Source organism: Crocodylus porosus, unplaced genomic scaffold (genome assembly GCF_001723895.1).
Source record: "Crocodylus porosus isolate Cpor-Errol unplaced genomic scaffold, CroPor_comp1, whole genome shotgun sequence".
Classification (NCBI taxonomy): Eukaryota; Metazoa; Chordata; order Crocodylia; family Crocodylidae; genus Crocodylus; species Crocodylus porosus.
The window spans coordinates 77,422,073-77,435,575 of NW_017728886.1; the positions used below are offsets into that span (position 1 = coordinate 77,422,073).

Consider the following 13,503-nt stretch of genomic DNA (forward strand, 5'->3'; position numbering starts at 1 on the left):
TAATAGAACAGGATCCGAGCAGTGCAGATCAGAGATAATCCTGCCCTGGAATGGCATAATTTTGAGCTGTATAACGAGTGCTTAAAACTATTTTAAAGTGTTAATGTGCACAATCCATGGGTTAAGCACTCCAGGAGCCACCCAACATTACTGTGTAAGAAGGCCCTACCAGAGAAAGCCTTCTAGAGATAAGAGAGCAACATTGTGTAGCTAGGAGAGGACCTCGGGCTACTTCAGACAACAAGAAAACAGACTGGTCTTTGGAGACCACTAACTATATGAGTAATAGCAACAAAGTCAGAAAACCCAGGGGTGCAGAAAGTAAAGCCACTGAGAATCCATAAAACATGCATGAATGTGTGTATGTTGGCCAACATGAGCCAAACTTGAGACAATGAAGATATTTTGCTATGCTTACCTACTTCTCACCACATGGCCTGGGGAGTGTGAGGAGGAAGAAAAATAGGTTTCTCTTGCTCATGACACTGAAGTCCTTAGAGAAACCTCTGGTGCTAGAAGGAGAAACAACAACAAAATTTGCTGCTTCTTCCACATGCTTCTGAAACAGCTGGTGATAGAATAAGCAAGTCCCAGTGGGTGGAGAGACTTCCCCCTGGGACAGGACAAGGTACTCTTCGGGGCAGGGTGGGATCTCAAAAGCAGCACAATTCAATTTGTTTTACTAGCATTCACTATAACCTTATCTTTCTTAAAATGTGCAGTTCTTTTAAAGCCTGAAGGGAAACTGTCTATTTACTATGACAATTTTATATTTTAACTTGGGCAGGCAGCTGTCAGATGTACAATTTTTCCTATGAAAACATTGGAGGGGATGAATTTTTAATAAAGTGCTTCGAAGTGCAAGGAAGAATGTCTTGCATTTGAAAGCTTGTCTAACTTTATCTCAACTACATAGTTGATCCAACAAAAGATATCACTCTAAGAACTCCTTGCCTCTTGAATAATTTCTGGACCATCATGGCTATGTCACTCTTACACAATGGTATTTTTAAGACATGTACGTACTAGGTGATGCAATGGATGTCATTTTTACTAAAAACAGCATATGCTGATGTGCAAAATCCAAGATAACAGTGGAGTGGTAAAATTATCTACTGATTTTTTTCCATAATATTTCTTTTTATATTGTTTTATGTTAGTTAATTGCTTTGAGCCCTAGCCTTATGAACACACGATTCTGAGAGCTCCTAGTGAAGCTAATGAGAATTCGTGGAATGCTGAAAAAGATCAGACACTCAGGAATCCACCTCGCTGCCATAAAAGGCAATAGGTACAAAGATGGGAATTTAAAATTTTTTTTTCCCTCTAGGGGTCTTCTACTTTTCAGCTTAAAATCTGTTTTTAAAGTTGCAAGTCATGTACACAGAACCAACACAGATCTAGTGCTAAAACTGAAGGAAAAGTAGGATGGTGGAATCTTCATGTTATGATTTATTTGTAGGAAATGCAACATTTGAGTGCAAATGGACCTACTAATTTTACAATTATTCCTCTAATGGATTTTGTGCTTTTTCATGCCTTTTTGTGTTTTTTTTAAGCAAATGTGGCAGTAACAAGATAGTACTTGATGATTTGATCTTTTGGTACAAAAAAATAAAAAAGTACCGAATTAATTAATTATGCAAATATCATAGGAAAATAGAGATGTTCAGTTAGGTATACAAGCCTCTTCATTACTTGGTCACTGAAAAAAAAGAAATAAGCATATTCTAAATATACTTGTGGCATACTTGGTTATCGAGCATAATTTTTCATGCATTTTCTGACGTATTACACAGAAGTCTGTCTAACATGGCATGCGACTGTTTTGAAGCACAATTAAATATTAGAACAAACCTGCAAAAACAGAAACTTCTGCAGGCCAAAAATAATTAACCTACTCACTTTGACATTAAACACATATCTGAAGTGTCGAAAGACTGGACTAGAGAGGATTTCGTGAAGCATGATATATTTGAAAGGATGCAACAGAGCTGCTCTCAGCACAGTGATGGCCGTGTCCACAAGCTCCATCTCACGTGTGATGATGGGCATGAACCAAGTGCTGTACTGCCGTGGCTACAGCTTTTCAGGGTGTCATGCATGTGGATAAGGCATACTGCCTAGGGACAGACATTCAAAAAGTGTAAGCCTGAATTGATTCAATCTTTTCAGGTTAGTCTAACCTGGCTAAGCTAAATCAGTTTTGTAATCAGACAGATATCCCAGAAATGCAGGCACATGCCTGCAGTGGCTCAGGCTAGAAGCTATGGGGCAGTAGAGCAGCCCTCCCTCTCTTGTACAGGGCTGAGCTGATGGGGGGCATGGCCAGGCCCCAGCAGGACACTGGGATTAAGGAGCCTCCTGGCACTTAACACCCCATCAGAAAACAAAGACTTGCTCATTACAAGCTCTTCTTAAACATATTTTTCTAAAGAAAGGAATGCAGGGACATTACCAGCTAAGCTATTTATTAGCTCCAAAAAGCCCTAAGCAGACACTGTTCTATCTGCCTTATACAGCATTAGCTAGCATACTGCATGCTGGCTACAGTCCATGCTGCGGGAGAGAGGAGGAAGGGATCTCTGCTTAAGCAGTAAATGGTGGGGGTGGGAGGAGCACAGGGAAACCAGCAGACCCTACTGTGCCTGAAAGTCTCTGCCAAGCTCCAGCCAGGAAGCAGAGGGGAGGGGCCAGCCCTCCTATGGAACAGAGAGCTCCACCCAGCCCAGAGAGCATGCCAGGATGCTGGGGGTGCCTGGTTTAGTTTAGAACAGTAAAAGGTCTGGGACAGACATTGCATAAACCTGTTTGAGCCAAATCAGTTAAGTCTGATACTACATTCAACCAGGTTTATCTCAAACTGGTTTCAGCCATTTTCAAAATGGTATATGTGCCCTGAACATCTGTTCTGTTACAGGTTTAAACCAGTTTCTGATCACTTAAACTGGTTTATGACTAATGTCTATCCCTAGCCACTATGTTTCATATTGGCACTCCCCAGCACAGTCTTTTGATAGCGTAGATATGCTTGGACTGGCACGTCTGCCTACCCTTTCTATAGAAACCGATCTTTAAAAAGAGAAAAGCAAACTGATCACTATGGAAATGACTGTGGTAGCAAACTCAGCTTCATGCTTCTGTTACAAGGCCAAGTAGAAAAAGTACTGTTTACGTCAAAATAATATGACCTTGATTATAAGGTGACCCCCTGTAATTAGACTCTATACATGGAAAATGTATACATTTGTTATACTTTTCCACGGATAAAATCTAATTATTGGAGGCTTACCTGGAATTTGTCCTGCTCCCACTGCTACAACAGGAAGAATAAATGTGGTGAGTCAGATAGCCCCCTCGTTCTCTGCCCCCTCCACTCCCACACATTTCTTTCCCCAGAGACCCTTCCTCACTGTCAGACCCTGCTCTCCCTGAGCACATAGAAATGAGAATCAAATTTGAAAACACTGACATGGAAATAAACACACATGTTGTAACTTGCATATAGAGAAATTATTACAGTTACCTATAGACTTATCTCATCTAAAATTGCTACAATTTAACTCTTTTGAAACTGCTACAAGTTTTAGCAATGGTACTCCATAAACACGCTTTTAAATAACACTTCTGTACCTACTTTATATATAGTACAGACTATGCATGACATTAGTCCAAAGCCAAAAGGGTCACGATTTAACATATAGTACACTGGGCTGCGCCCCATCAGAGACAACGATGTTTAAAGTCATGCTGACCCTATTGCTCAACACTACTCAGTATGTGTATGTACTCCAGATATCCCACACAAAGGATCTATGTGCTAATAAGCTCCCCACTCATGACTGGAACCAGGTGTTCTTTTCATGAGTCCTGGGACCCTCCAAAAATTTATATGCAGATGAGGTGCAGGGCAACCTCATCCAGCTCCACCTCATGTAGGAGGGGTCCACAATATTCATATGCAACAGGCTGAAAGAGGGGGCAACAGAGGGATTCTGGGTAAACTGTCTAGGGCTTTCCTCAGTGATATTTGCAAGACATTTAAGGCTGGTTTAAAAACAAGAATAATTGGAAATGGGAAAGAAAGGTGTAACTTGAAATGTAGTCAATGTAGTGGCTCAGCATGACTGAAAAAGAGCACTCAAGGGGACTAAGCACAATGGACACTACCATATATCTTATTCAGATAGGTTATATAAACTTTTGGTAGGTTTCTATCAGTATTTTTGCCCCAAATGGGTCATGTGTTTTATAGTCATGCTCAGTGTTAGCTACATTTAATCAACTTTATAGTTTGTTTCCATTACTGACCACATGTTGTTTTTGGCAGCAGTTTAATGATAGATGATCTATTTAGTGAGATTTCCTTGTATGCAAAGGTAAAACGAGGGGCTTCTCCCCGCCCCATGTTGATTGGGGAATGACTGGGGGAAGAGGGGCAATGGACTCATCTTCTATTCAAGTAGTTATAGTAAAAGGAAACAGAGAGAGGAGTAATTTTAAAGAGAAATGGCATGGATGAATAGTAAATCATTTAAGTTGTCAATGAAGGGCTACAATTTCACTAGTTTGAAATACTGTACCTTTTTTGAAATCTTTTTATGTGAAGTGCATAAATTTGAGGATACATTTTTATATATAATCAGAAGAAAATGAATGTAGCAGAAGCAACAGATTCTGTGACCTAAGAGATATCCCTAACAATTGAAAGACTTATGCATCTCTCATTCAGTTAGTTTATAAGGTGCCTTTCTACCCTCCCTTCTTCCAAAGGCCTCTTTGTTCTGTTTGTATGAAATGAAGTCAAGAATTTTTTGTTTAGCTTTGTTTTGTTTTGTTGGGGGGGGGGAGGTAGAGGGAGTCTCTCAAAGACTACATGGTGAACATATTACGAAAAATTAAAACACAGACGAAGTTTCTGAATGGGAATGAACCCCCTCCCCACCCCCCAAACATACATTTCGAAATTCCAGACCAGCCACATTTTGGATAGGTGTTTTCATTTAGAAGTAGCCTATGCCTGAACAGAAAAGCCCCCCAAAATGCATTTAACTGGGGGAGTGATGTCCAAAGTAGAATATTTTTTCCAGCCCCCCAATAATAAGCTGCTGCCCTCAAGGCAAGGAAATCTATTTCTGAAGCAACCAGGATGACAGGAGAGAAATGCACAAGAGAGAGAAAATTAAAATTTGGTAAAGATCTTTGAACCTGAAATAGAACTGAGAAGAGCATGCTGCTGGATGTGTCAAAAGCACAGCAATCCCTTATTAGTTCAGCTGTAATGAAGTAGCAACTGAACTGAGGAAAATCATTAATCAAGATTCCAAATCTATACACTAGCTTACGGATCTTGCTGATCTTCAATAGTGGACAGTTTAAACCAGGGTAATAAAAGATGGTTTACTATTATTTGAGAAAAATTTGACCAGAGGTTCATATATCTGCCCTGGATTTACTACCATGCATGCAGTAAGAAAGAGAGATTATTTCAGAGACTTATTATCCAGCAGGGAAAGAAGAAAAATTGATGTCAACTGTGCTGGGAAACAGTTACATGGAACAGCCACCAGAAAACAACTTAACATTTTTATTCAGAGGAAGAAAAAGATCGGAAAAAAATAACTCCCTGAATAACCATTTTAGAAAAGCAGTTACAGCCATACAGATAATCAAAAACAAGGAGTCATATCTCTTATGAAATAAAGTCAGGGGGTGGTTTTACTTGCTGAAGGATTGCAAAATCAGGCCTCTACATGACTTAAATATTTCATGGTTGTTTTGCAGTACAGTGCACATGCCTTCTTCTGTCAAGATTATTTTTGTTGGGTGAGGAACTAGTGAAAGAGATCCATGTTCTTGAAGCATCCCAATAATGGGACAATTCATTATAAGGGGGAGGAGTAGGAAGAAGGAGAGAAGGGAGGAAGGGACGGGAGGGAATTATATCCACTACCAGTTTTCTGTGACTCCATCTCAGCTTACAGTTCTGTATACTAATTTCTCAAACCTTTTATGAGATCAGGAGACATTTAGATAGCTTGACAATTCACAGATGGAAGTTATCTTCACTTAGCAAAGAAAGCCACATTAACAGAATTCATGGAGAACCACGTAGCAGGCATAAACAAAGCATCTCTGGACCATGAAAATGTTTCATCACCAAAGATACAAAGAAGTCCAAATTTGATCATTTTAGGGCAAGGTACATGACTTGCCTCTTTGAATAACTTTCCCCTCAGTGATGAAGTCTAAAAGGAGCACCATCACTTCCCTCAGATAAATTAAGAGCAAAATGCATTAAGTGATAATGGATGAACCAAGGAGTGCTTTAGAATAGAGCATTCTTTACAGACAAAACTTTTTTTCTCACCTTTGTTACACAGCTATAACAGAGACAGATTAATGACAGAGATATAGATGGCTTGAAATTACCATCCAATATATTATCAGTTAGTGCAGCTGCTTTTTACTAGAGCAGGTGTGCACATGCTAATTGGGGCAGAGAAAAATGGGAGGATTTCTACAGGAATTGAGTGAAATGAGAAAATATTGCTGAGGTGGATTTATGTGACTGAAATATAAATTCACCTCATTCTATCCTGTCCATTCATCCCAGTTCACAATTTGCTTATGGAGAGTGGAAGAGAGATTTAAACATCTAATTAAATGCATCTCTTTTGCAAAAAAAGAGGGTTATTTATAATGATAATTCCTTCTCACAGAGAAATAGCACCTGGAGAAATGAGAATGTGTGAAATAATCTTAGTGAGTTTATATGGATGAGAGGTTAGTTCAGTTCCATGACTATTCAATTAGGAATGTGTGTCTGTGTACGCAAGACACCAACATGTATTTTATCTATCATAAAGCAAACAACACCATTCAAATCATAAAATACAGAATAAGAGAAATGGTATAAAAAGGGTATCTAGGCAAATGTCATCAAGGATGTGACTTCAGTGTATGATTTGGAAACCGCTAGAGTTTCCCTTCATTTGAAGTCAGTCTCATGACAGTGGAAGGTACCAGCTCTCCATATCTATTCATATAGGAGTATAAAGCATGGAGAAAATAAAAGACTGACTCTTCAATAAATCACAACATTTAGAACTATTTTGGAGAAGGAGGGGGTGGGAAGGGTAAAAACCCCCCAACTCTCTCCTCTAAATTTCTCCTTAATTTGGTATTACTACTATTTTTGTTAAGCTGGCCAAGCATAGAATTGTAGAAACATAGGGTTGGAAGGGACCTCAGGTCATCTAATTCAAGGGTCAGCAACCTACAGCCTGTAAGCCAGATCTGACCCACAGAGCCATTTGATCTGACCCACAGATGTGGGACTTCAGCAGCAAGATTGACTTAGTTGAAGTCAGAGGCAGGCAGGGGCATGGCAGACAGGTGCTAAGAGCCAGCCACCACCACTTTCCCCAGAGGCTGCACAGGGAAAAATGCCTGGCACTGCCCCTTGGTAACATGGGGTGAGTATCAAACTGGCCCTCAGCCTGAAAAAGTTGTTAACCCCTGACCTAGTTCAACCTCTGCTTAAGGCAAGATGGTTGCTGCTGAATCTCACTCCCAACCCACAGCTCACTACCCCCCACCCCTGCCCGTGTCCCTCACTCCCAACTCCCAGCCCTGGTGCCCATGAAGCTTGCATGCACACTTTCTCTGTGTCTCTCACCCGCCAGTGGCTGCCAGGGCCACGTGCACAGAGCACGTGATCCCCCAACAGCCAGTCACCATCCCCTGATACGCCCAGCCTCAAGCAGCCAAGCTGGAAGTGCCAGGGAAAAGCAGTGGCAGAGCAAAAACCCGGACATTCACTTGCATTTTAAAAAACTTGCCTGGATGGAGGACAGGGGACCATAAAAGAGGTCTGGGAAAAACCGAACGTATGTGTCTGCCTGACCTGTTCTTAAAACTTTCAAGGGTGGAGATTCTACAGCCTAGCTGGGTAGATTTCCATTGTTTAACCACCCTCACAGTGAAAAAGTTCTTCCTATAATCCTTCCTACAGTTTAAAGCCATTGTGCCTGTCCCCTGTGGCCACAGAGAATTGTGGCACCATGTAGCAGGGCACTAGGGTGCCTGCTACTGAATGGTAGTGAATGGGTTCAGCTGCCACTCAACAGGGCAGCAGGTGAGAGTTACCATGGTAACAGAGTGGGTCAGCTGACCACTGGGGGCAGGGCCTGGCCTTTATAAACAGAGAAGGCTGAGGCCAGAGGCAGTTCCCTCCTGGCAGCCGCAGGAGCAGGAGCTTGGTGGGAGAGCTGATCAGACAGAGTCCAGGGTTCCAGCCTGGCTACCCTGACTGGCCACATGATGAGATGGGGTCTGGTGAAGAGCTGAGTGAGTGCGGACTTTGGGTCACAAGCCAGGAGGCTTCCTGTGTTTGTGTTATAGCCATTTGGCTCATGGTTTAGTTATAATTATACCGGAGGACTGGGTGAGGCTGTAGGGGAGTGAGGAGGCCTCATGGGGCTCCCCAGTAGTTTGGGGGTTCCTGGTGTCCATTAGGGGCACAGCAAGCAGTGTCAGGGTGGCATGGCGTTTGGTGCCACAGTGGGCATGGCGGGAGAGCACCGGAGAAGCGCTCGGTGTGTGGGGTCAGGACCCCAGCCTGCAAGGGCAGTTGCCCAGTAAGGTGCACGACCTGGAGGAAGGGTCAGGGGGCCAGGCACGGCTACGGGCCACCTGAGCCCCGAGCGTGAGAGGCGCAACGCAGCACGGGAGGCGTGGCATAGGCCCTGAGGGGACGCAGGAGCATGAGAGGCGCAAGACAGGGCCAAGCGGGGGGCGTTGCCAGGTGCATGACCAGCCCAGAGGTGCCGGTAAAGGGGCGCAGGTTGTGTGGTAAGCCCAGAGGTGCCGGAAAGGGGCACCAGTGAGGAGCCCCAGAGCTAGGGGGGTAGTGAGGAGCTCAGAGTGAGGAAGGGCGATGAGGAGCCCCGAGAGGGAGAAAGGGTGGCAAGAGGCTCTGAAGGCAGACAATGGGCCATGGCATAATAACATGGCCCAGAATAGATTACACCAGCACCATTGGCCAGGCTCGGGCTGCAGTGCAGGGGAGGAAAAGGAGCCACAGACAGTGCCCCCTGTCATCAGGGCGCACACAAATGGGCAGCTTCCTGCTAATTCCAATTATCCATTGTTTATAAATAAGATCAAGGCATGGCAGGAGAGAGTAGGCAGGCAAGCGGCCCATTGCAGGGGGGTGGAGCCGTGTGTCCGGAGAGACTCCGAAAGTGGCACCCCTGTCACACACCACAATAAGAGGGACTAGGATAACATATATATTAAAATGGTAAATGGTTCGGAGAACGTAGGTTATAAACATCTGTTCTTTTAAAAAAAAAAAACAAAAAAAAAACCATAGGGGTCATTCAATGATATCGAAGCATGAAAAATTCAGATCAGAGAAGGAAATGTGTTTTCACGTGGTGTGAAACTTTCTGATGCTAACGTGCCCAAGAACAACACAAGATCCAAGAAAGGATTAGACTTTTATGGAGATTATAAGGCTATATATAGCTATCATAATTTGTAACAGCAAACATTTTGAGGAGATTAAATCTCGTGCTTTATGCTTTAAGCCAATTTGTAAACTAGAACTTAGGAAAAGAATTCTTTCTCCAGATACCAGTATTGCACAGTGCATGGTTCAGAGAAGAAAAGCACACCTGTCCATGAAGAAACGGGTATAGGTTGCTGTCAGAAACAAGGTACTAGGTGAATAAGCATCTGATTCAGTATAGCAAATCAGATGCATCTATGACTAGTAGCAAAGGAATTAAAACTACATTTAATACATGTTTCTACTGATGAATATCTATACTGTGTTGACTTGTGTTTTGTCATCAAGTGTTTGGTATTCATTCAAGTACTGAAATATCTCTGTTGAAAGGGTATTTGTATGCACATAATAAACTGGAGTACAGCCATAGGTTTTGGAATTCAAAGGGACTATTGCTAGTAATACTGTTTTTACTTTGATAACATCTTCCACATTAGCATCTTAAAACATCTGCAAGCACCAATAAATTAAGCTTCACAGCACTCTTGTGGGGTGGAAAAGCATCATTCTGACTTTACGGAGAAAGCAATGTCTACAAGATACAACTTGCTCTCTCATGAGCCTTGTCTGTTTAAATAAACATTAAGAAGGATATTTCCTAAATTGCTGCATCACTGAAACGTAGCAGAAAAGTGATGACCAGTTGCAAAGAAAATAATTTTCCAGTAATGCTGAATCTTTATATGCAACTGCTGATTATTAGAAGAATGAAATCAAATAACAGGGCCACTAGATGGAAGCCTTACTTCATTTTTTTAGCTTCTAAAAGGGCTATAACAGCTCACTTAAATGTTATTGAGAGATCATTTTCTAGAATTGTGTGTTCCTCCACAGATATCTGCATGCATTTCTTTCTTTCTGGCCCCACAATCTAGTTTGTTTTTTTGTTTTGTTTTTTTTTAAACAGTACAGATTCAATTTTCAGAGATGTTGAAAGAGACATGCTTACCTCAATTGCCATTGTGGGAGTTTGATGCCTCCAAACGTTAGGATCCATACCTATTCCTATTAGGGATGTAGTCAAACTGCATAGTTCCATTTATTTTCAGTTTAAAACTGAATACCCCCGAATCTGGGAGAGTTCAAATATGGAGTTGGCTTGTTCCATTATAAACTAAGTATTGTTTTCACATTAAACTGGATATGGATTCAAGATTTTGAACAGTACAAAAACTCAAAAGTGTATACATTAGAGTTTTGGTAAAAACCATCCCTAGTTCTCCACAGCAGGCCAGACAAAACAGGTAGTCTAAGTGTTTGAATAAAACTGGGAGCACTTGCATATAGTTTAAAAAAAAAAAAAAAAAAAAAGTCAATGCATGGTACCTGAGATAAAGCTGTCCCAAACCATTTCTCCTAATATAGAGAGATTGACTTTGGGTGGCTAACTTACTAATTACCAGAGATCAGATTTTCCATTTCCCATGAAAAAACAGGAGAAAAAAGGTGGATTTTCCCTTTTGCCTGAGAAAAATGTGGATTTTCTTTTTAGCAGAGAAACATGCAGGTTTTGCTCCTTGCAAAGAGCTCTCTGCTGACTGGCAGAGTTTCATAGTTACTAGGGTCAGAAGGGACCTGAGCAGATCATCAAGTCTGACCACCTGTGGTAGGAAAGAGTACTGGGGTCAAATGACCCCAGCAAGGTGATTTGTCAAGGTTCGTCTTAAAGACCCCCAGGGTAGGAGCCAGCACCACTTCTCTTGGAAGTTGGTTCCAGATCCTAGCTGCCCTGACAGTGAAGTAGTGCCTCCTGATGTCCAATCTGAATTTACCCTCTGCCAGCTTGTGACCGTTATTTCTAGTCACTCCTGGTAGTGCTTGGGGAAACAGGGACTCCCCCAGTGCCTCCTGGTCCCCTCCGACTAGTTTGTAACAGGCCACTAGATTCCCCCCCCTCAGCCTTCTTTTATGGAGGTTGAACAGGTTCAGGTCCTGTAGCCTCTCCTCGTAGGGCCCTGCTGCCCCCGATCATGAGTTCCAGCCAGCAAGGGGCTGGGTGGAGCAGGAGAAAGCCAGTCAGACAGGGGACATGCACATAGCCACCAGGAAGCCTGGAGAGCAGCTCCTGCAGGCAAGGGTGTGGGGTGGCAGAGACTGAGACCCCCAGAGGGAGGCTCCCACAGGAAGAGAGTTGGGCAGGGTAGAGCTGGAGCTGGAACTTTTGCCAAGCTGCACAGTAAATGGGGACTGGGACATGGGGTCTTGCATAACTGCAGGGCCTGAGCAGGGAGCAGAGCAGGGTTGTGGATGGTTCATCCAAGGGGCTGGGGGGCAGGGCTGGCTCCCCATCACTGTGTGCGCTCTTGTGAGCCTGGGGCATGGGGGACCTGTGCCCCCTAGATCTGTGCATGGGGTACGAGCAGGCTGTCCACTGTGGGCTCAGGCTCCCCACCCTGCTGACCTCCCCCAGAGCATCCACAGCTCAGTGGGTGGGAGCCAGCATGGCAGGGCAGAGCAGGGTTGGGTAGGGAAGCTCCTTGCTGCCGTCAGCTCTGTGCAGCCCTGGTAACATGTCCCCTGCCTGCTTGGCAGCAGCAGTGCAGGGTTGTACCCCTCGCTGCTCCAAGGTGGGCAGGAGATGCCTTACCAGGGCAATGCAGGACTTGCAATGGCAGCAAGGAGCTTCCCTCCCCTGACCCTGCTGTGCCAGGTCCCACCCACTGGGCTGTGGAGGTCCTTTGGGAGTGCAGTCAGGCACAGAACCTGTACAAAGTGCTAGAGTTCACCCCGGCAACCCACCTGCAAACAAATTATAAACTCAAATTTGTTTTCACAAGTACTCAAGGAACAATTGGGTATAATAGGATTTCAGAAAAAATTGCAGCCTGTTTGTGGATTATTTATGAGCAGATGTACTAAATACCCTGAATAAATTATCTGGAATGAACAATTTGGACAGCCCTACACCAAAACTGAAATTGATAACAGAATCACAAATCATTTATCTATTTAAGATATCATGGTTAATGTACCTGGCTAATGTACTTAATTGCTTGAGCTTTGTTGTCTCGTTATTCCAGGTGGGCGATGCAGTCCTTGAAAATGCTCGTCTTATGTTGCAGACCGAGAATGTTCAAGCCTGTGCTGAAGATTTTAAAGACAGGTAGCCTTCTCCAGGCAACAACTTGGTTAACTTTTTGAATGAATATACACTTACAATATTGAATGTGAATACTGAACGATTTATATCAGAGATGGTGTGTGTTTGGTATTTACAGATTTGACTTAGTTTTGCACTTGGAGATTCTGCAATCTTACTTCATAGGGCTGTCCTGTAGCTAAACAAATTAATTGTAGTAATGAATTATTGTAATGACAGGTGATATGTGAAAGCAATGTAATATTATTTTGATGATGGAATTTTAAAATCACCCCAGCAGTAAAAGGAGAAAAAAAAAATTACTGGCAAAATACTATAAGGCTCATTTGATATATAAACCTAGGTCTCCTGCTAGAGACGGTACTGATTAAATGTTGCTTTTATAAAACACAAGACGGAACTTAAAAAAAAGAAGAAGAAAAAAGCCTGCAGCATCTGAAATATAGGAAATGTTCCACCAAGAACCTGAAAGTACAATTTATGTATGAAAAAAAAGCTTGATTGCCTTGATTTTCCTTACATGTGGCTGGAGAAATGAAAAGTAAAAGAACAGTATAAATCAGGGGTGGGCAAAATCCAGCCTGCCAACTGACTGGATCTGGCCTATGTGTGGGTGCCCACCAATTGATTGTATCTAGCCCGTGGTGCTCCACATGGGGCCAAGCTCTGTCCACTCCTGCCAGGGCAGCCCACACCATGCTCCCACCTGCCTGGGCCCTGACCAGCATGCAGAGTGTACCAGCAAGGCTGCTCCCAATGCAGCTGCAGCCACCTGGGTACTGCTCAGCTCCTCCCACCTCCAACAGTTCTTCCTCTTGCCCCTGCT

At 43.1% G+C, this 13,503-nt stretch overlaps 1 protein-coding gene across 3 annotated transcripts in view; it reads left to right on the forward strand.

Annotated features, from left to right (window-relative positions):
- BFSP2 (beaded filament structural protein 2) overlaps window positions 1-13,503 on the forward strand; it is a 28,057-nt gene that overhangs the window by 4,174 nt on the left and 10,380 nt on the right. For all 3 annotated transcript variants that reach the window (XM_019537012.1, XM_019537028.1, XM_019537019.1), the window contains one exon: window positions 12,598-12,680. In XM_019537012.1, the coding sequence (XP_019392557.1) occupies window positions 12,598-12,680 (83 nt within the window). The remainder of the gene's footprint in view (window positions 1-12,597; window positions 12,681-13,503) is intronic.